The following is a 19,850-nucleotide window of genomic DNA, read 5'->3' on the forward strand; positions in this document are numbered from 1 at the left end:
CATGCGGTATAAGAAACTGGTGCAGAGGGTAGAGGCATATATATAGAACAGCACTAGAAACCACATTATATGTTAATTTAAATATTTGTTTCATATTCACATCTCCAAATTGAGGATAAGGTACATAAAGCGATTAGCACAGAATAATGTGCTTTTTAGTCACATTCAAAACAGGACCATAACCCAGGTGTGCATTTACCAACCACCTTAGTGCTGAAAGGGCTGAAACAAATTACGGTAAATTGATAAATGATCTTACAACCTACAACAGGTTATTAACAATTTTTATTGCCGCTAGTTTCTTCCGTGCTTAATGAGAGATTGCAATGCAACTGGCAGTCACTGAACACCTGTGAACTGAAGCCCGCCATTTAGACATACTTGACAACAACCACAGTTTAAAATAAAACTAGGCTCCAACACACTTGTTTGATTGAGATACTTTCACTCTAAAAAAAAAATCTAAAAAAAAAAAAAATCACCTGAGCTAACATCTCACAGCAAAAGCAGTCAGAAGAACCAATCTAGGGAGACATGATTCTGCTTGGTATCATCAACAAGCATAGGTGCTTAGAGAATCTTCATAGAAGGAAAGCACTGCACATGTAGGCAGATTAGCACAACAACTCTAGCATACTCTGAAGTTGATGGTGCACCTCTAAAGTAGGGTAGAACAATGTCTGTGTCAAGAAAAGTGTAAGTGGTGTCAAGCTGAACATATCACAAATCTATTTAGTCTAGATAGAATGAAATGTAATACTATTAATTAGTCTCATTAAAAGTAACATCATTGCCAAGCAATGCTGCTTGGGACTGTCTATGTTTGTCTATTCAAATTAATTAATCGCCATGAAGTTACAACAGAGAAGCAGTGCTTCTCTAAAATGCTATCTTCATGGTATATTAGCTTAGTTTTATTGCACCCATCATGTTATGTTAAGTGGCAGGTAAAGGCCAGTGCACTGGACTCTTGGGGAAGCTATGATACACAAAACCGCTTTATAGTGCCCCTTAACATGTATCCACAAAGCTTCACAACTCAAGGGTGGCATGTCAATGAACCGAGACAAGTAAGGGAGTCAAATATGTTACCAGATCTCTTTGAAATAATATTGGTTTTATAGCACTAAGCTCACATGGCCTTTACATTTCTGCAGAAACGAATGAAGGGTCTTTTCACAAAGGATGAATTACGATAATTCAGAATCACACTCCCATAACGCTAAAGACTAATCTCCCCAAGATCATGGTTTAAATAGTTACACAAGAGGATGCAGACTGACAGGGTAACGTATGGTCTACAGCATATGGGACCACGCAAGGCTCTAATATGTATATAGCTATTTAAATAAGCAACTATTCCATGACTTAAGAATACTAATTACTCTTCCCTTGGAAGGTACTAAGGTTTGTAATGATCGTCTGGTGAACCTGCAAATCAATCAATCAATCAAAGACATTTATAGAGCGCACTACTTACCCGTAGGGTCTCAAGGCGCTTGAACAAACAAACCCCCCATATTTTATGTTTAACAAAGTTCATTTTCAAACTAACCCTTTTTGTTGACTCTTGAGGTCCATGTTTTGAGCAGAGTATCTCAAGTTCCCTTTTTAAGGACTGTTAAATATATGAAATTCTGATATCTCAAAAGGTTAGAATCAATAAGTATTTCACACTATTTGGCACTCAGATTTAATGTTTCACTTTTAGACATCATTTAGAAATTGTGCAAGCATTTTAAAACTATCCTTCGGTCACAACGTTTCAGAAACTCTATTATTATAAAAGATGAATTACAGACACCATCTTACTTTTGCTCTCAAGTACTTGGATGGACTCTTCATGTCTGCGTTCAGGTGAGACATGTGGATGAACGTCTCAATGCCGGCTTCTCTGGCTAACTTGGCGATGTCTTTGGGAATATTCACATGCACGTCCTCAAAGCGGAAGTTGCTTTAATAGAAGGACAACAGGTTACATTCTATTTTTTTTCTTCTATTGCTACAGTAGTAAGCAGTGATAAAACAATGCATCATAGGATGAAAGGGCACAAACGTAAACAGTAATATTCTTGCAACCACAAACGTGATGGCTACAATGGTCAACCCCATGGTTGAGCCAGTTTGTTGAGGTGCATCTCTATGCCATGAAAGCTAAATGATATAGCCTCCCATGGAGTCTCATGTGCTGTTCTAGACACCTGTGTGACAAACTGAAGAATCTGAAGGATGATAAAGAATTTCAAGGGGGCGGATAAGTCCTTGAAATCTGTTCAATAGATGAGAGGCAGTGACAGATGCCACTGCCACAAGAATGAGTTTGCTCGTATCTGGGGAATCACAAATAGCATGGCTATAGCTTTCCTAGCAAGTAAAGTTTACAGAAAGTAGCGTGTATTCCAACCAGACGCATGGATTTCGCTAACATAATGATAAAACCTATATATTATCACATAGATATTTAAAAAGTGTAACATTGCTTTACAGGATTGCATTTTCAAGGCATTTGCTAATAACATCTGGTGTTTACATGGATAACAATACACATTAAACCACAGATTTCATTTTTAAGGCATTTGCTAATAACATCTTGTGTCTACATAGATAACAATACATAATAAACCACATTATTATAGTGCAAATTAAAACCAAAAAAACCTAAACCAAGTCTATATTTTAGTTTTTTCAGCAAGCTAAACAGTCCAAAATCAGGTAAGCAAGAATGAGTGTATTACAATATCTATTATGGTTTAGGAGTCGTGTATTGGAATCTAAAATTATCCCTGGATAATTTGCCTGGGCATTTATTTGGGGTGTTTTAATACAAATCATAATAGCTTCTGCACAGAACAGCTTGGATTAGGTATTGAGTTGCTCACACTAGCTAGTTTAAGAGGATCCACTTTTAAATGTTGATTAGCCATCCAACACGGCTATGTGTTATTTAGTTTCAATCCCATGTGCAAGGGTGCACATTGTTAGCATACGGCAAAATAAGGAATCACAGGCTCTTAGGTTGCCTCCCAGCTACGGGACATTTTAAAAGGTGGAGGCGACAGGAAGAAACATGGGTTAACTGGAGGTTCACGGAAGCTGTGTTGGGTCATGATTGCACAGTATCAAAACATACAGGTGGAGAAAGGGTCCAGGGGATGTTTAAAGACCATGCCTAGGTTGTACCCCCCATAAGCAATATATAAACAACAAAGAAACCTAGGGGTCTAACAAAGAGGATATCAGAGAGAGCATCAATCTGTCATCCACAATGTCTAAACTAGTACAGGGATGATCAACATTTAGTTTGTAGAGTAGGATAAACAGTGCTTAAACACAAGGACTGTTGTGACTGTGAATAGAACCCACAAGGTGTTCATAGGATACCCATCAAAGTATTGTATGATCAATTTTATCATCTGGTCATCCAACAAAGGTAATAAGTCTCTTGATCATTGAGACCATATTCTTACCCTGTAACAGAGCGGGGTCACTGCCCACAAGCACTTTCTGACCAAGTGATATTGAGCTGATGGGTAAAAGTGCAGTGAAAGTAAATCATAAATGTGGTGAATTAAGATCGGATAGAGGACAAAAAGAGGGGCAATTTTATTAAGAATGTGACCTCTTCCTGGTTAAAAACAAGAACAGTGCAAGAAAGCAGTGTTAGACAAATAACTGCGTAGGGGCCAACATGTTTCAGCCTAGATGGGGAAGACCCAAGGCTTTCTTCAGGGCCTCTGTTCGTGACATTGCTACTGCAAAGTGACCTTACCTGTATGGTAAAGAGACTAGGAGTAAGGACAACAATAATGTTATTTTGATGAGTGCATAGGGGAGTGGAACTAGTTTTTTCACCCACTTGCATTAAGCATATGTATCCTTATCTTCCTAGAGCGTGGCCTCGTTATTCCTGAGTCTGAGTCTAGGTGAGGTGAGGTGAGGTCTATTCGCCTGTCATGCTGGGTGAGTGTTATTTCTATTCTACAGAGTGAGGAGTGAGTAGCATATTCTTTATCTTAACACTAGTTTTGTTTGATTTTGTGTTGTTCCAGATCTAATAAAGGATCCACTGACACGGAGGATATGTAACTGATCAATTGTATCCTATGGATTGTTTCACTCATTTTATATCTTATTTGATTGGTCTTGATTTGACTAGTTTTTTCACTTTGCATTAGCAACGTCACGAACAGAGGCCCTGAAGAAAGCCTTGGGTCTTCCCCATCTAGGCTGAAACATGTTGGCCCCTACGCAGTTATTTGTTTAACACTGCTTTCTTGCATTGTTCTTGTTTTTAACCAGGAAGAGGTCATATTCTTAATAAAATTGCCCCTCTTTTTGTCCTCTATCCTATCTTAATTCACCACATTTATGATTTACTTGCACTAGACTTTTACCCATCAGCTCAATATCACTTGGTCAGAAAGTGCTTGTGAGCAGTGACCCCGCTCTGTTACAGGGTAACAATATGGCCTCAATGATCAAGAGACTTATTACCTTTGTTGGATGACCAGATGATAAAATTGATCATACAATACTTTGATGGGTATCCTATGAACACCCCGTGGGTTCTATTCACAATCACAACAATCCTTGTGTTTAAGCACTGTTTATCCTACTCTACAAACTAAATGTTGATCATCGCTGTACTAGTTTAGACATTGTCGATGACAGATTGAGGCTCTTTCTGATATCCTCTTTGTTAGACCCCTAGGTTTCTTTGTTGTTTATTCATGATTGCACAGATCAGAACGTATCCAGTCCTGCACTGCACACATGGCCCAACATTATAATGTCAACAGAATCCAACACAGCAGCTGTCCAGCACAATCAGTCAAACAAAGGCTCATTTGAAATATTTAGCGATACCACCTCTGTTCGAAAAACATTATGCAGAGATGGTATTGAAAGAGAAATAAAGTACACACAAAAGAGAGACAGAGTTCGATATGAGCGAGAGAGATGGGGGAGAGAGGGACAGGAAAATGTGGCATAGCCAGAAAGAAAGATGCAAAGAGGAGGAAACAGGAAGACAACAGCAGAGACAGGCAGAAAGACAGGTAAAGTTTTAACAGGAGATAGGAAAAGTAGACACATCTATAGAAGGAAATGTAAAAAGAAAGAGAATGGTGGGTTCACCAAAGGGTGAAGCAGGGAGAAGGTACGGTAGAAGGAGATGAATTCTGGAGAAGCAGAGAGAGGTAGACCTTAAAGAGATGAGCTAGTAATGGCAGTATACTGTGCTGTAAGGTACATGGAACCGTGGGGCAGATAGAGGAGTAAGCTGAAAAGAGTCACAGCAAACTAGATCAGGTAAACTAGTGAGGTACAGAGAAAGACCGAAAAGGCTGAGCTGTAGAAAGAAAAAATGTGAAGTAGAAAGACAGAAATGAAGCAGAGAAAGAGAAAGATTAGGTTATTACACAGTTCGAGAGAGAGAGAAACCATGAATAGACTTCTGAGATATAGACAGAGAAGTGAACACAATAGTGAAGCAGAGAGAGTATTGAATTAGTGAAGGCGAGTTGAAAAAGAGACAAAGGTGCAGCCAGAGATGCAACTGAGACAGAAGTTAATGATTGCTAGAGGAAAAAGGTGGAAATGGAGAAAGAGATAAGAAAGGAGTAAGGTAGTGAGAGAAGTGGGGAAGAGGGATCAGAGGTAAAAAGAGAAGGAAGGTGGAGCAGTGAGGAAGAGAACGAACAACGGTGTAAACTGAGAGGTTAGGCAGTGAGAGAGAGCTGGGGTAGAGAGTAGTAGAGAGGTAAAAAGTGAAAGAGAGTGGTGAGGTATAGAGCAGCCTTGAAGGTGGGCTAGAGAGATGGTGAGGTAAAAAGACAAGATTGACAGAGGAGGTATAATACAAACAGCTGTGAGGTGAAAGGAAAAGTGTGATGTAGGGAGTGAGTTCAAATGGACCAGGCACAAAGAATTAGAGATGTAGAGGTAAGCAATAGGGTTCGTAGAGAAAGATGTACGATTGTGTGAGGGGAGTGAGAGATGAGATAGAGAAAGATGTATTGAAAGAGGTAAGGTTGACAAAGTTGAGGTAGAGAAGGTGAGCTAGAGAAAGGGAACACTGATACACAGATTCACTGAGATAGAAAGAGGGAGGCAAAGAGAAAGAGGGAAGCCAGATAAGATGGAGTGGAGTATGGAAACATAGGATAAATATTAAGGTTGGGCTTAGCTAAGCTTCTGTGAAGGATGCACAAGATTTCTCATTGTTCCGATCAGTTTTCCAGAGTACAGCTTGTAAGGTGGGGATCCTGTGCAATTGCCCACTTTGCCCAGGCCTTAAAATCGGTTTGGTGGGGTATGACTTCTGCCCAGTGTCTAGGCCTTAGAAGATCTCTGGTGCAAGAGAAGTCATAGCCTCTTTGATTAGCTATGTGGAACAAGACTCAACAATGATTGTGGTGGATTTGCTAGAAGAAGCCAACCCTATAACTTGCTATATGCTGTGACGCAGTGAGGGAAATGCAGTTCTTAATTTTAACATGAAATTGGTTGCTTTTATAAATGAAAGTTATACAACCAGAATGTATTTATTTATTTATTTGTTTATTTTAGAAGCTTGTAAAGCGCGCAGCTACGCCCGACGGGGGTGTCCCGGCGCTGAAGACTTACAACAGCCAGAGAAGTTCAGTGACGTCCAGGGAGATAGAGAATGTGCTAGATCAGAGAATTAACAACTCACCTTGTTTCCCATTCTCTTCCTACAAGATTGATGACAACGTTTGAGTTCTCCAGGGCTCTTCGAGTGCTATCACGATCTTTGGCATTCCATTCCTATTATTACAAAGATAATTAAAAAATATATATAATCTGAAGTATAATTCTAAAGTCAATCTTGAGGAGAAAATGTGACAGCTCTTCTGTGAAGCAGGTCCTTCACCCCTGAACAAACAAACATACCTGCATAAACACAACATATGGCTAGTTATGGCTAAGTATGTAATTAACAGCATTGGAAAGACAACTGGGTAGAAGTTTCACGAAGACCCAGCTGCAAATTTTGCAGCATTTATATCTATATTCCAGGTGCAGAGCAACAACCTGCAAGTAATTGAGGAATAAAATGTCAATGTCAGATGTTGAGCACTTCTATTTCTGTGTGAAAGAGTCAGAGGAATGAAAGTCACCTGGGCCATTTTCTTCCAACCAGAGTCCTGTTCTTTGGAGAGGCACACTTTGTGTACGATATCAAATCACAGCCACAAAAAGATAGTTATGTTTCTCACTCAGACTCATAACATCATTAAGTCCCTGCTTCAATCAGTACTGCAACATCACTGATACAAGGTGGAAATCCCATGCGGCCAATCAAAATACTCATTTACAGATGGATTCTTATATTGGGATTACTTTCTGATACTTATGCTATTTGCAAAGGCCCTAGAAAGGGTTACCTTGACAATTTACCCTTTCTGCAGCTATAGGCCAACCACATCTAATTAAGGTGTGGTGATACCAGCACATAACTACAAGATAATGCTTTGTGCTGATGACATCCTACTTCCTCCAACTGAACCCAATTCAGCTATACTCCAATTGATGTGCTTAATAGAGGATTTCTTTTTTTTCAGGATATAAGATCAAACAGAGAAGAGTACATTTATGCCTGTTTCCTGTACTACTGTAAGGGCAGCTGAAGAAGGAAATATCTTCAGGGGATTGACAGGCAGGCTTTAATACATGTGCGTCTTTTTGGATATAGGTTTATTTAAAAAGGCATCATCTCATCTGAAAGTTCTGATAGTCAAGACTAACAATGATTTCTCTAAGAGGTCTAGACTGCACTGTCTCTCTAGTGTTGGGTGCAGATGGTGAAGATGGGTTTAGCAACACGTTATAATTAACTACTGGACTTACTACCAATCCCTATTTTCAAGAATCATCTTAAAAAACTGATGGCTCTATTAAAGCTCTCACTTCTGCCGGGAGGAAACTCAGCCTAAAAATTAAGCTAAATTAATCTAGTACATAAGGAGGTCTCTAATTATTAAACAAGGAATAAAACCATTAAGCACCTCAGTTATCACAGTTTGCCTTTAACTCTCACATGCAGAAATCCCCTCCCACTCTTGTCAGCTGTAGAGAGAAAGTTCCTTAGCAATCTTAGGCATTCAGAAAGTCTAGTATCATCTGAAGACCCCTCCTACTAAATCTTTACATCTGATGTCCCAACGCACAGTGGCTTGAATGAATGAATGGGAAATGTTTAAAGCGCAGACTAAGCCCAGGGTCATCAAGGCACTGCAATACAGACCAACATGCACGTAAAACCGATTTCCTGCTCAAACCGGTCTCTCAGGAAACAACCACGTCTTCAGAGTCTTTCGAAAGATTGAGTGTACTCGTTGCCCCGAAAGATAATCCAGGAGAGAGTTCCAAACGTTGACAGCAGCAAATGAAAAGGCCCTCCCGCCCATCTCATTTTTTTGACCCTAGGAACCACAAGGAGAATCTTATTTGCGGACCTAAGGTTTCTAGAGGGCACATACTGTTGGAATATGGTCTTAATGCCCGAAGGGCCCAGGCCATAGTATGCATTGTGAGTGAGGCGGAGGGTCTTAAACACAATTATGCGATCCACCAGGAACCAGTGCAACGAACCAAGAGAAGACGAGACCGAATGATGTTTGGGTAGATCCATCACCTGCCTCGCAGCGGCATTTTGCACCAACTGCAGGCGGCACAGCTGGCCTTTGTTGATGCCTTAATAGAGGGCGTTGCAATAGTCCAATCTGGACAATATAAATGCCACCACCACTCTTTTACATTCTCCAAATGAAAGGAACTGAGAAATTTTCCTTATAATGCGGATGAGCCCAAAGCAGATGGCCACTGTCTTAGAGACCTGCAAATTCATGTATAGAGAATCATCCACCACCACTCCCAATTGTTTACCATGGGAGTCAGGAGCAGGACAGGTGCCCAGGGAGTCAGGCCACCACTCCCTAGACCAAATGTCAGACCTGGCACCAAAAATCAGGACTTCCGTCTTCTCGCCGTTCAGTTTTAGATAGTTTTGTACCATCCTTGACGATACTGCCGACATGCAGTTTTTAAAATTCTGAGCAGAGTCCCTGACATTTTGCGTAATTGACACCATAATTTGGGTGTCGTCCACATAGGACAGCACTTCCAGCCCAAATGACTTCACCACCCTTGCAAGCGGGGCCACATAGATATTGAATAAAGTAGGGCTCAGGGAGGAACCCTGAGGCACTCCGCAGAAAAGGGGGGTAGACTCCAAATAGAAGCTTCCTAGTTTGACTGTTTGAGACAGCTCACCTAAAAAGAAAGCCAGTAGGTCCAAGGCCACGCCCCCAACCCCTATCTCCCTGAGACGCTCCACCAATCTCTGGGGAGACAGGGTATCAAATGATGCGGTGAGATCAAGTAAAATAAGGAGGGTGCTATGACCCGCATCCACCTGAACTCGTATGTTATCCAAAACTGCAGTGAGGGCAGTCTCCGTGCTGTGAGACCTTCTGAATCCGTGTTGAGAGCCATCCAGAATCTGATGCTCCCTCAGGTAAGCACACGAGTGAAAGTTCAGGTGGGATTTTAAGATTTTCACTGGGACCGACAGAAGGGAGATAGGACGGAATTTTTTTAAATTTGACGGGTCTAATGAGGGCTTTTTTAACAGAGGCAAGATGCCTAACGACTGCCGCCTTCCAAATCAGTGGATACTGGCCCAGTGAGATGGCTAAATTTAGGACTTTGGTGAAATGCGGGATCAACGCCGCCTTAGCCATTTTCAGAACTTTTAGGGGACAGGGATCCAGGGGCGACCCGACTTAACTCCATCATGTATATCAATATAAAACTGGTGCATAAACTTGCACCAGGCCCAGGAAGCGACAACCATCAATCAAGGTGCACACATGAACCACTGAATTGACACTTCATCCATTTTAATCATTTGTTCATTTTCTTTCTTCTTCAATATTTATGTCCCAAAGTCATGATTCCCATAATCAAATGCATATAAAGTGCCCCTTTAGGAGTTTCTCTACAGCGTGGCGAAATTCACAATTCGTACATTAAAGTGATGCTGTAAACCCACTGCATTACGCGTGTTTAGCCCATCTTCAGGGGTAACTGTGCTAATAAAAAAAGGAACATCAGTGCGTACTGGCAAAAACCATAAAACTTTCATTAATGAGCAATTGATCCTTTCATTAAACTCCGACAAAAAATCACCACCTGAATTGAATTAAACAACTGACGGATAACGTGTGTGTACCGGACATGCCCTATCTGTCAATTGCTTAATGGTATTCATGTGGTAAACTCTGGGCAATCATACTTTTAAATGGAAGACTATTTATACCCCTAATGAGGGACAGGAACTCTTCATCAATCGCACAGGGACCGAGGGGATAAACATTCAGGACCAACCGGGAGGGAGGGGGGGGGGGGGGGGGGGGGGAGAGGGGGGGGGCTTAAATTTGGTCTTCAACAATGAACTTCACAGTTCAGCCCAACACCATGGTCAGGTAGGAGCCATCTCTAGCGAGGGGGCACTCTGGTTGGGGGACATAGGCCTATCGGACATGTGGTGGGCCCTACACCCAGAAACATGAGACTATATGCTTTAATGACATGTACATAAAATATGCCCAGTTGGATTATTTTTTAGAGTCATCCGGTCTCAGTTCTATAGTCTCAGCTTCCGAGATAGAACCTCAATCCTTATCTAATCACGCTGCGGTACAGCTCACACTAACCACCCCCCTGTTGCAGCCCCCCCCTAACATGGTGGTTGAGAGAAACCCCGTTACAAAGCCCAAAGGTTAAGGAAATTACCAAGGCACTAATAGACTTCTTAGCAATTGATATGGCAGAGGTTTCAATCTTTACGCTATAGAAAACAATAAAAGCGGTCATCAGAGGTGAGCTGATTGCGATCTCTGCAGCGGGCAATAAGCTCTGCAAGGATAACAGGGTGAACTTATTCCGTCAGGCCTAGGAACTTGAGCACATCTACAAGCGCACAGGGGCCCCTCGGGTCTGTCAACTACTCGAAGAGGCCTGTACTCAGCTGGCATGTTTTGACTTGAACAGAGCGGAATATGCGGCATTCTGACTCCGTCATCGGTACGGTGTTGGCAGAGATAAATGCGGTCACCTTCTGGCTAACAGATTAAGGGTGCAACGCCAGGCAGCAGGAGTCCAGGTGGAGTATGGTTCTAATGGCCAGGAATATACGGATGATCCCCATAAGGTGGCTACTTTTCACTAGTTTCATAAAGAGCTATAAGCGGAGCAGAATTTGTCTGCAAATGGAACAGATACATACCTCCAGGACGCCTGTACCTCAAAAGTAACACCAGAACAGACGACCCGATTCAAGTAGCAGAGATTTTTTCCGTTATAGCCAGACAAAAGCTCCTTCAATCGCCGGGACTGGATAGTTTCCAAGCGATCTTCAATACAATTTTTTGCATGACCCTACCTCCTCTTCTCAGTAGATTGTTAAATGCAATTAAAGATCCCAGCTCGAGCCCGCCTTCTAAGCTAGTGGCTTCTGTAGTCATTATTCCAAAACCCGGCAAAGATAAGTGCTACTGCGCATCATGTCGGCTGATATCCCTTCTGAATGTTGAATGTTCTGAAACTCTTCACTGGCATTTCAGGAGCACACCTGGGCCCCTTACTACTGGCCCTCTTTGCTTACGGCCAGTCAGGCTTCATGCTCCATCACCATTGCAGTGAGAACACAAAGAGTATCGTGCACTGCATTGATAAAGCCCAATGCTTGAGTCTGGATCAAATGCTTTTGGCAGTAGATGCCGAAAAGGCGTTCAGTCGGGCCCGCTGGCCATATTTGATTGCTACTCTTAAGCACTTTGAACTTGGTGAAATATTCTGTTCCTGGGTCCTCAGTAACTACGGCCATCCAGTTGCAACGGTTAGGGTAAACGAATCCTCATCTGCACAATTCCCCATCTGTAAATTGTTATGTTTTCCAGTTCTTTCTTTGGTCTGGAGCACAAAGCGCCGGGACACTCCTTTGGAGTAGCCGTTGCGCTATAAAAGTCCCATTTTAACATAACATAACATAACATAACATAAAGGCACAGCCTGGGGTACCTGATGTCACCCCTGTTTGTGTTATATATGTAACTCTTGGCTCAGAGAATCCGTAATAATCCTACTATTAAGGGGATCCCATTTGGTGGAGAAAAACACACCATTAGTTTATAAGCTGACAATGTATTGGTAGCACTGGATAATCAAACCACCTCGCTCCAAGCCTTCCTTAACAAAACAGAGGCTTTTGGTCAAGCTGTAGGCTTTGAAGTGAATGTACATAAATCTCAAGCCCTTAATCTATCTCTTACGCCAGACAAACAGGACGGCCTTATACATAGCTTCACAATACAATGGGTGAAAAATTCTATTCCTTACCTGGGGATACAATTGACGGTTACTGCCCAGGAAACTGCTTCCCTCAACTATAAGATTTTGACCCAAAAGATGAAATCCAATTCAAATAGATGGAGGGATTTCCTGGCTCGGTTGTGTGGCAGCCCTGAAGATGTGGATCATACCAAAGATCCTGTCCCTTTTCCAGGTGTCGTCTATTGAGCCTCCCCCGGGGACAATCCGGGCCCTACAGCAAGAGCTATATCACTTTGTGTGGTTGCCCCCGTATATAGAGGATGCTAAGCTATGGACCTCCGCACGAGGGCGGCCCAGGCTTCCCAAACCTTTCAAGCTATTATTAGGCGGCCCAGCTCAGGTTTCTACTGGAAAGGTCCTGTGAGGAGTCCGAAAAGCATTGGCTCAGAGGCGACAGGACAGCATTTCTGGACGTTTCCCTTCCTCCACAGATATGCACACCCCAAGAGCCGCTACCTCTCTCCCATCACCAAAACTACTTTAGATGTTTGGTACCAAGTGGGGTGGTTATTTGATGAAGAAAGCCCCCTACACTTTGAACGCCTCTGCACTGATTACACCCTACCTAAAACGGAGCGACTACACGATCTTCAAATAAGACACTGATTAAGGCACCCCTCAGTTCGGCCTAAAGCACAGCGCTTCCTTAACTTTTTTGAAAAATGGCTTTAGGAAACTGACTGTGTATATGACAGGTGATCAGCGCCCCACCCCCAGCAATGGTGGATTGTGCTTGGCGTCCAGCAAGTTGGCGTTCCCGAAGTCCCTGCTGAGTGTGATTGTTTGCAGTGACTACGGCGTCTGCGGCTCTGTCTTGGAGGCGACTGCAACGTGTTCTTCAGCGTTTTTCTGCTTCAGGGGGCGCTTTCACTCCCGGCGATGGGGGATTGTGCCAGACGTTCCCTAAGGTCCTGCTGAGTGAGGGTGATTGCGGCTCTGGCTCTGAGGGCAGTGGCGGCGTGTCTTTCCAGGCCAGAGGGCGCTCTTACTCCTGCTTTTGGATGCCTTGATGCATGAGCGCTTTCTGGATGAATACGTTTTGCAGGCTCTAGGTGAGGAGAAGAAAGCGGCGGGCGGAGGCAGTTGCCGTTTGGAACTGTGTACGCTTGCCTCCATTTGAGGCAGCTGGGTGTAAAAACTAGGGCTGAAGTGTAGTGCTGGCATTAAAAAAAAGGATATCTTTGGAACCTTGTTTTGTTGTGAGGAGGAGGAGGAGGTGGACCCTGAAAGACTTACCTTCTGCCGTGAGGGGAACGGCTCGCTGTTGCATTAGGTCCCGCACTCCATAGCCGTGAGGGGAACGGCTTGCAGCGCCAGCACCATCGCCGCCGCGAGGGCAGGGACATCAACTCCCAGGTGCCCCGGCGGCCTTGGCGCGCGAGTGACGCCACCAGAGCGCCAGGAGGCGCGCGAAAGCAGAGGAACGCCTCTCGCCCCGAGTCGCGCGTGGGAGTGCCCGGGCGAAGGGCGGGCCCGTTTAAGCCCGTTCAAGACCGGTCAAGACCGGGACGGGACGGGCCACCCCCCATTCAGCTGATGTGTGGCATTGACTTGTGAGTACATTGCATCTTTCTCTATTGCCATAGACTTGCTGAGTTTACATTCATGCCCCCTAAGGAGGCCAAGGAAAGGCGGAGGTTGTTAACCTCACAGGAACTATGGACCAATTTATAACAAGGATGAACTGTGTTATCAATGAGGGGATCAGGATTATGGAGCGACGTGTATCCCAGTACCTCGCCATTGCAAGGTCTTCAATGGGAAATATTGCTAATGCCCGGACTCCTGTCCATCAAGGCCTTAATAGTGGCATTGGTGCATCACCAATTATTGAACTCCCCACTTTACAGTTACCATCCCATGATACATCGCATGTTTCCTCTGGAGAGCAGTCCACGGTTTCTGAATCCTTATTGCTTTCTCCCCACAAATTGCCCACCGTGTCCAATGTAGTTAAGGTGCACAATACTAGACAACTGCGAGAGAGAAACCCAGGGGCAATTGCTAAGTACAAGCAAGGGCTGTCAACTAACATTGGGGGAAAGAAAAAGAAAGCCCCAAAACATATTAGAGCAACTCCAGCTATACTGGAGCAGCCCGTTGTGGGTGACTCAGCAAGCCTAGTTCCACACTTAGTTGATCCTACACCAACTAGGATGGTGCATCAGACCTCAAGCGGGAGGATAAGTCAAGGCGGCAGGGTAGGGGTGATGGACCCCGAGCCACCCGCTATATATGATACACTTAGACTTCTCCTATGCCCACTAGAGGATAGATTGGGTAAGATCGAACAGTACCTAAAAAAGATCGAGCGTGACTTTAAGGGAATCGCTAATTCCCTATTAAAGGATGCTACTCCCATGGCTACCCAATCACTAGTAAAAGCCATTGGAACTAATGCTCCAGCTGTCCCGAAGGACGCGGTAGCATTGAACGTTGTCCATAAGGCTCCAGTTGCACCCACAGCAAGGATCCAATAGCTGCCAATGCAAGCAAACCTTGCCAGCATAATGTACCTGAGGTCAGTGAGGGTGGAGGGGGTTCCCTTAGCCCAGATTCCCAAGGGGAAAAATATTATAAATTTACCCCCGGAAGTATGTCCATTCGTGGTAATTCTAGCAGGGGTTCCAGAATTGGGCAAGCATGCGGCGGAGTCCCCTACAACATTGAGGAACAGGGTTGTCCATTGGTTAAACATAAACAGACCACTGCTCTTACATATTGTGTGTAAAATACTTATGGTCCGAAGGGTGCCATGGATTGGCCATCTGGCCAAAAACATAAGGGGGGATTGCATTCTGGTTAATTTTAGCGACCCCAGATCTGTTGAGTATATTTGCAACTGGAGATACCCCAGCCCAGGAGCGACTATCCGCTCCCTTCCACTGTCTTATTTCTATCCTCCAGGTCATTTTACTCCATTAGCAGATGGCTGGACAGTGGTGCAGCGGAATGGGAGGCGTCCACCCGGGGGGATTGGCCAGGGCCGTTCATATCCTTGGACCCTATCCCTACTCAAAATCATTTCAACTGTTTGGAGGCTGTTGATTGACTCCAGGATAAGGTAGGAGTATTGATTAGCTCCTCTCTCCCCCTGAGTGGATGCTCCCCCTCTCCCTCTGTATCACCTCAGTCTCCGGGCCCAGAGTTACCAACTCCTGTTACAGCACCTCTGAGGGCTATTAACATTGGTAGCCAGGATTTACATCAATCTCCACGTGCTCTGATTTCCTGTAATGATCCCACCAATAATTTTAAACTTGTCTCGTGGAATGTGGCAGGACTGCGAAATAAGCTCTTATTACAGGACTGCAATGATTTTATTGATGGGTACGATATGTGTTTTTTCAGGAAACTTGGTGTCTTGAACCCCTGTATTAGCCTGGTTTTTCTTGTTTTCATGTACCTGCTATCTCGGTTGGCCGTGGTCGACCCTCTGGTGGGCTTATGGCATGGGTAAGGATAGACCTTAACCTGGAGATTACTCACCACACGTGTCCAACATTAGATGTTATGAGACTTTCCATCAAGGGCATGAATGGCACTACCTCTTGGGAATTTTATAATGTATACGCTAGAGGCACCCAAGGGGGGGCTAATTTCTGTTCTCTCTGACTTGCTCCAGTTGTGTCCTTCTGATTCCTTAGTTTTGGTTGCTGGTGACCTAAACTGCTCGTTTGAGCCTCTGGCAGTAGATGACATCCTCGGAGTCAATGAAGAAGATGCCAGATGGGGCATTCCGTCTCTGTCACTTAAACCACTCAAGAGATGGTCACCTGTTGTCATTCAATTGAACGCCCTAACTATAGAATGAGGCTTGAGAGCTGTAAATGGGCGCATTATCTCCACTGGTCAGCGGGCAAACACATATAATAGGGTGTCCTGCGAAAGCAGAATTGACTATATATTGGTGGACAGGAGGGCATGGAAGTTAGTGGAGGATACGGTCGTTATTCCATCAATAGACAGTGACCATCACCCCCTGTCCCTCACAATGGTGGACCTGTGGCAGAGGAAGGAGCACACCCCCTTCACTAGCTTGAGATTATTAACTAAGACAGTTGTCCCATCCAATTGTAATAGGTTTCTCAAATGGCCAAAGTTTATAATGGACGAGAAAAGATTGGGTGCATTGGAAGAAATCCTTAGTGACCAGACCCTCAAGCTCTCTGCAGCATGTAAGGACGTGGTTGGACCTGTGGCGGCAGAAACCATCTAGGTTGATACGATAGATCAGATTGGTGTTCTGTTTACAGTTCCTAGTAAAAAGCGCCCAAAGAATGTCAAGCCAGTGCAGAAGTGGTTTGATAGAGAATGCAGAATGAAAATAAAACAGTCTGATTCTTGCCATTAAATCTAGCAATCCAGTTCTTGTTCGGCAGGCAAGATTACACTATAGACAAGCCATCACAATAGCTAAGAGGGAGTGGGAAGAATCCCATTGGGATAGCCTTAGAGCAGCGAGTAAATCTAAAAATGGTGAGCTATTTTGGACTCTAGTCAGAAGATCCAATGGCTGCGACCCAGATCAAGTCCCCAACCACATAACGGATAGGGAGTGGTTTGAGCACTTCAAGAAACTGTACGGGGGCGATGAGCATTCAAGTTCTCCAGGGCCCTCTTATGATGCCATGGTTACTGAGTCTACCCAGGTTCCATTCACTAGATTAGACAAGAAAGAGGTGCTGGCTGTATTAACCAAGATTGTACCCGCTAAGGCCCCGGGGCAAGATGGTGTACAGGGTGACCTTTTTAAAGCGAACATCGAAGGCTGGGCCTCTTACTTTGCAATTCTTACAAATGCCTTGTTGGAAGGCTCACCGGTCCCGAATTCTTGGAAGGGGGCTGAAGTGATCCCTATATACAAGAAGGGCCCAAGGGGGGACCCTGCCGACTATCGCCCGAAAAATCATAGATGCTGGGCAGAAATTGATTGGCAGGGTTCTCTTGGAGAGGATTCTCTTGTGGGCGGATGAAAATAGTATTATACCAAACTTCCAGGCGGGCTTTAGGGCTTGCACAAGCACGATAGACCAGGCATTTAGGCATGTGCTTTTACACTGGAAGGTGGTTACCATTCGCAAAGGCGGTCTTTATTTGGCATTTATTGATCTGATGACCGCCTTTGACCTGGTCCCCCGAGACCCCTATGGCTGGTCCTGGAAGAGATCGGGATTCCTTCGCCCATTTTGAACCTTTTGGCTCGTATGCACGATGGAAATTATGCCCGTATTAGATGGGGAGCACAGGAGCAAAAAACTGATAAAATCCCTGTGAATAGAGGGGTACGCCAGGGTTGCGTACTGGCTCCTACACTCTTCACGCTATTTGTGAATGGTATAGTCTCCTTTCTGCTCGAAGTCAATGCTGATGCCCCGGTCCTGGCGGGTGATAAAGTCCCCGCATTACTCTTTGCGGATGATACGCTCCTAGTATCAAAAACTCCCGCAGGATTACAGAAGCTGTTAGATCGCTTCTGCTTGTTTTGTAAGCTGAGGGGCCAGGCCATAAATACTTCCAAAACCAAGCTCCTTTATTTTAACCTGAGCAGATCGTCCAGATCTACCTTGTCTCTTGACGGGGTGTCTCTGGAACGTGTAAAAGAGTTTGACTACCTGGGGATCAGAATTTCTGATAAACTTAAATGGCAGCCACATATTGATAAAATGGCGCTGAACCATAAGAGGGTAGTTGGAGTACTGGGGAGGGAACATCGTGCCTCCACCTCTAAACCCGTTGCTCCTGCCTTGGACATCTATGCTGCAAAAGCTGTAGGCTGCGCCTTATACGGTGCGGAGCTTTGGGGCTTCGAATGTGTGGATGCCTTAGTTACCGCCGAGAACAAGTTCTTTAGAGAGCTTGTCTCGCTCCCAAGGGGTACCCCAACTAAGCCACTTTTGAGTGATCCGGGTCGTCGTTACATCAAGGACCTAGCTACTCTACGCGCTCTCTTATACTGGGCCCGACTTTGGCGTACCCCGGAGCTCTCAAGGTACGCCGACGGCTTAAAAGAGGTCATGAACCTTCAAGGAGCTCATAAAATTAGTTGGCTAGTTAATGTAAAGAAGCTTTTGCTGTCAACAGGCCTTTTAACAGTTTGGGAGTCTGGGGCACTGCTATCTAAGGCAGAAACTAAGCGGGCCTATTGGGCATGGGTTGATGACTGTTGAACCCGGCCCTTTAGGCAGGTTCACCCCGAGACTTTTAGCTTTTTCCTAGGCTGTTTATGGAACCTGGTGGTGGTGATTTTAGACCTCTGCGCACTTTTGCACTGTGGTACAGTGTAACGTGCTTGAGCTCTCTGTGTATGTGTGGTGAGTGACCTGCCCTCCCATAGGAATGAATGGGGAATATGTATGCCTATGGTAGTTCCTGATGTGTGGGGAGTGCAGGGTCGAGTTTGATATGTACGAACTCGTGAGATTGAATGCTGCGAAATGATATATGCGGCATGACTGTGCCTAGTCTAGAAGTGCCACTTTTAGAAGTTGGCATATTTGTGTAATTTGTGTCTGGCGTGTGATTGGCTGGTGAGCCTGGTCCAGGAGTGCCTGGGCCTGCTTGTGGATTGACTGTCTGGTTGAGGGTGACAGGGGCTGGAGAGCCCAGGAGGTTGTCTGAGTCAGCCCATGGATGAAAGGCAGCATCTGCTGCCAGGGAAGTGGGAGGAGATGGCACCTGATAGTGAAGGGCTGTGCCTGCCTGACTACAATGCTGGCTCCACCCCCGCTGGGCGACTGTCACCTATGTCCCTGATACTGACAGGACTTCCCTATAACCAGTTCTAGCTGGTTCTCACACTGCCTGCACAAAGACTTCAAAGGGCTGTGTCCCCTTCCAATTTGTTCTTGTTTGTGGACTTGAATCTTGCCATGGGCTGCTGCTGCTTGGGCCCAGGGGAATCCCTGGGCCCTGCCCAGCCCCTGGACACCTGATGTACTTTTCTCTGGACTCCTGAATGGACATTGGGTGACTTTCTGTTGCCCTGGCGCCTGGGAGCGCTTTCCTATGGTCCCCAGCGCTTAATAGCGCTTTACTCTGCTTCTAGCGCTTGGAAGCGCTTTTGTGACTGTCGTAGCGCTGGGGAGCGCTTCATCTGCCTTTGGCGCTTAGGAGCGCTTCATTCGTGCTAGCGAGTGCCCACCTCGCTTATTTGCAATTTTTTTTATATATATTTTAACTCGTGGGAGCCCACTCCTCGGTTAACTCAGCCCCCGCCTGCCTGCCTAAGGAGAAGGGCCGCTGCGCTGCCCGCAGCGACCCGGAAGTGGTTGGCCGGCCGGCCAATCCCAGCGCGGCCGGCCAGAAGTGCCCGCCCCCGCAGCCCGGGCGGGAGAGAAGAAGATGGCGGCCGTTGCGGGGCTCCCGTGACCGAGAGGGAGCCCCGAGAGAAGGAGAGAAGCCTGCCTGCCTCGTTGCCGGTCTCCCGT

General features: G+C 45.1%; 1 protein-coding gene across 1 annotated transcript in view; it reads right to left on the reverse strand.

The window, feature by feature from the left end:
* Nucleotides 1-19,850, reverse strand: part of NDUFA9 (NADH:ubiquinone oxidoreductase subunit A9) — a 184,134-nt gene that overhangs the window by 80,351 nt on the left and 83,933 nt on the right. The window contains exons 4-5 of the mRNA XM_086921297.1: nt 6,698-6,789; nt 1,813-1,954 (exon numbers count right to left, since the gene is read on the reverse strand). Coding sequence (XP_086777423.1) covers nt 1,813-1,954; nt 6,698-6,789 — 234 coding nt within the window. The remainder of the gene's footprint in view (nt 1-1,812; nt 1,955-6,697; nt 6,790-19,850) is intronic.

The sequence above is a fragment of the Lissotriton vulgaris genome, chromosome 1_1 (assembly GCF_964263255.1).
Source record: "Lissotriton vulgaris chromosome 1_1, aLisVul1.2, whole genome shotgun sequence".
In the NCBI taxonomy this organism is placed as follows: Eukaryota; Metazoa; Chordata; class Amphibia; order Caudata; family Salamandridae; genus Lissotriton; species Lissotriton vulgaris.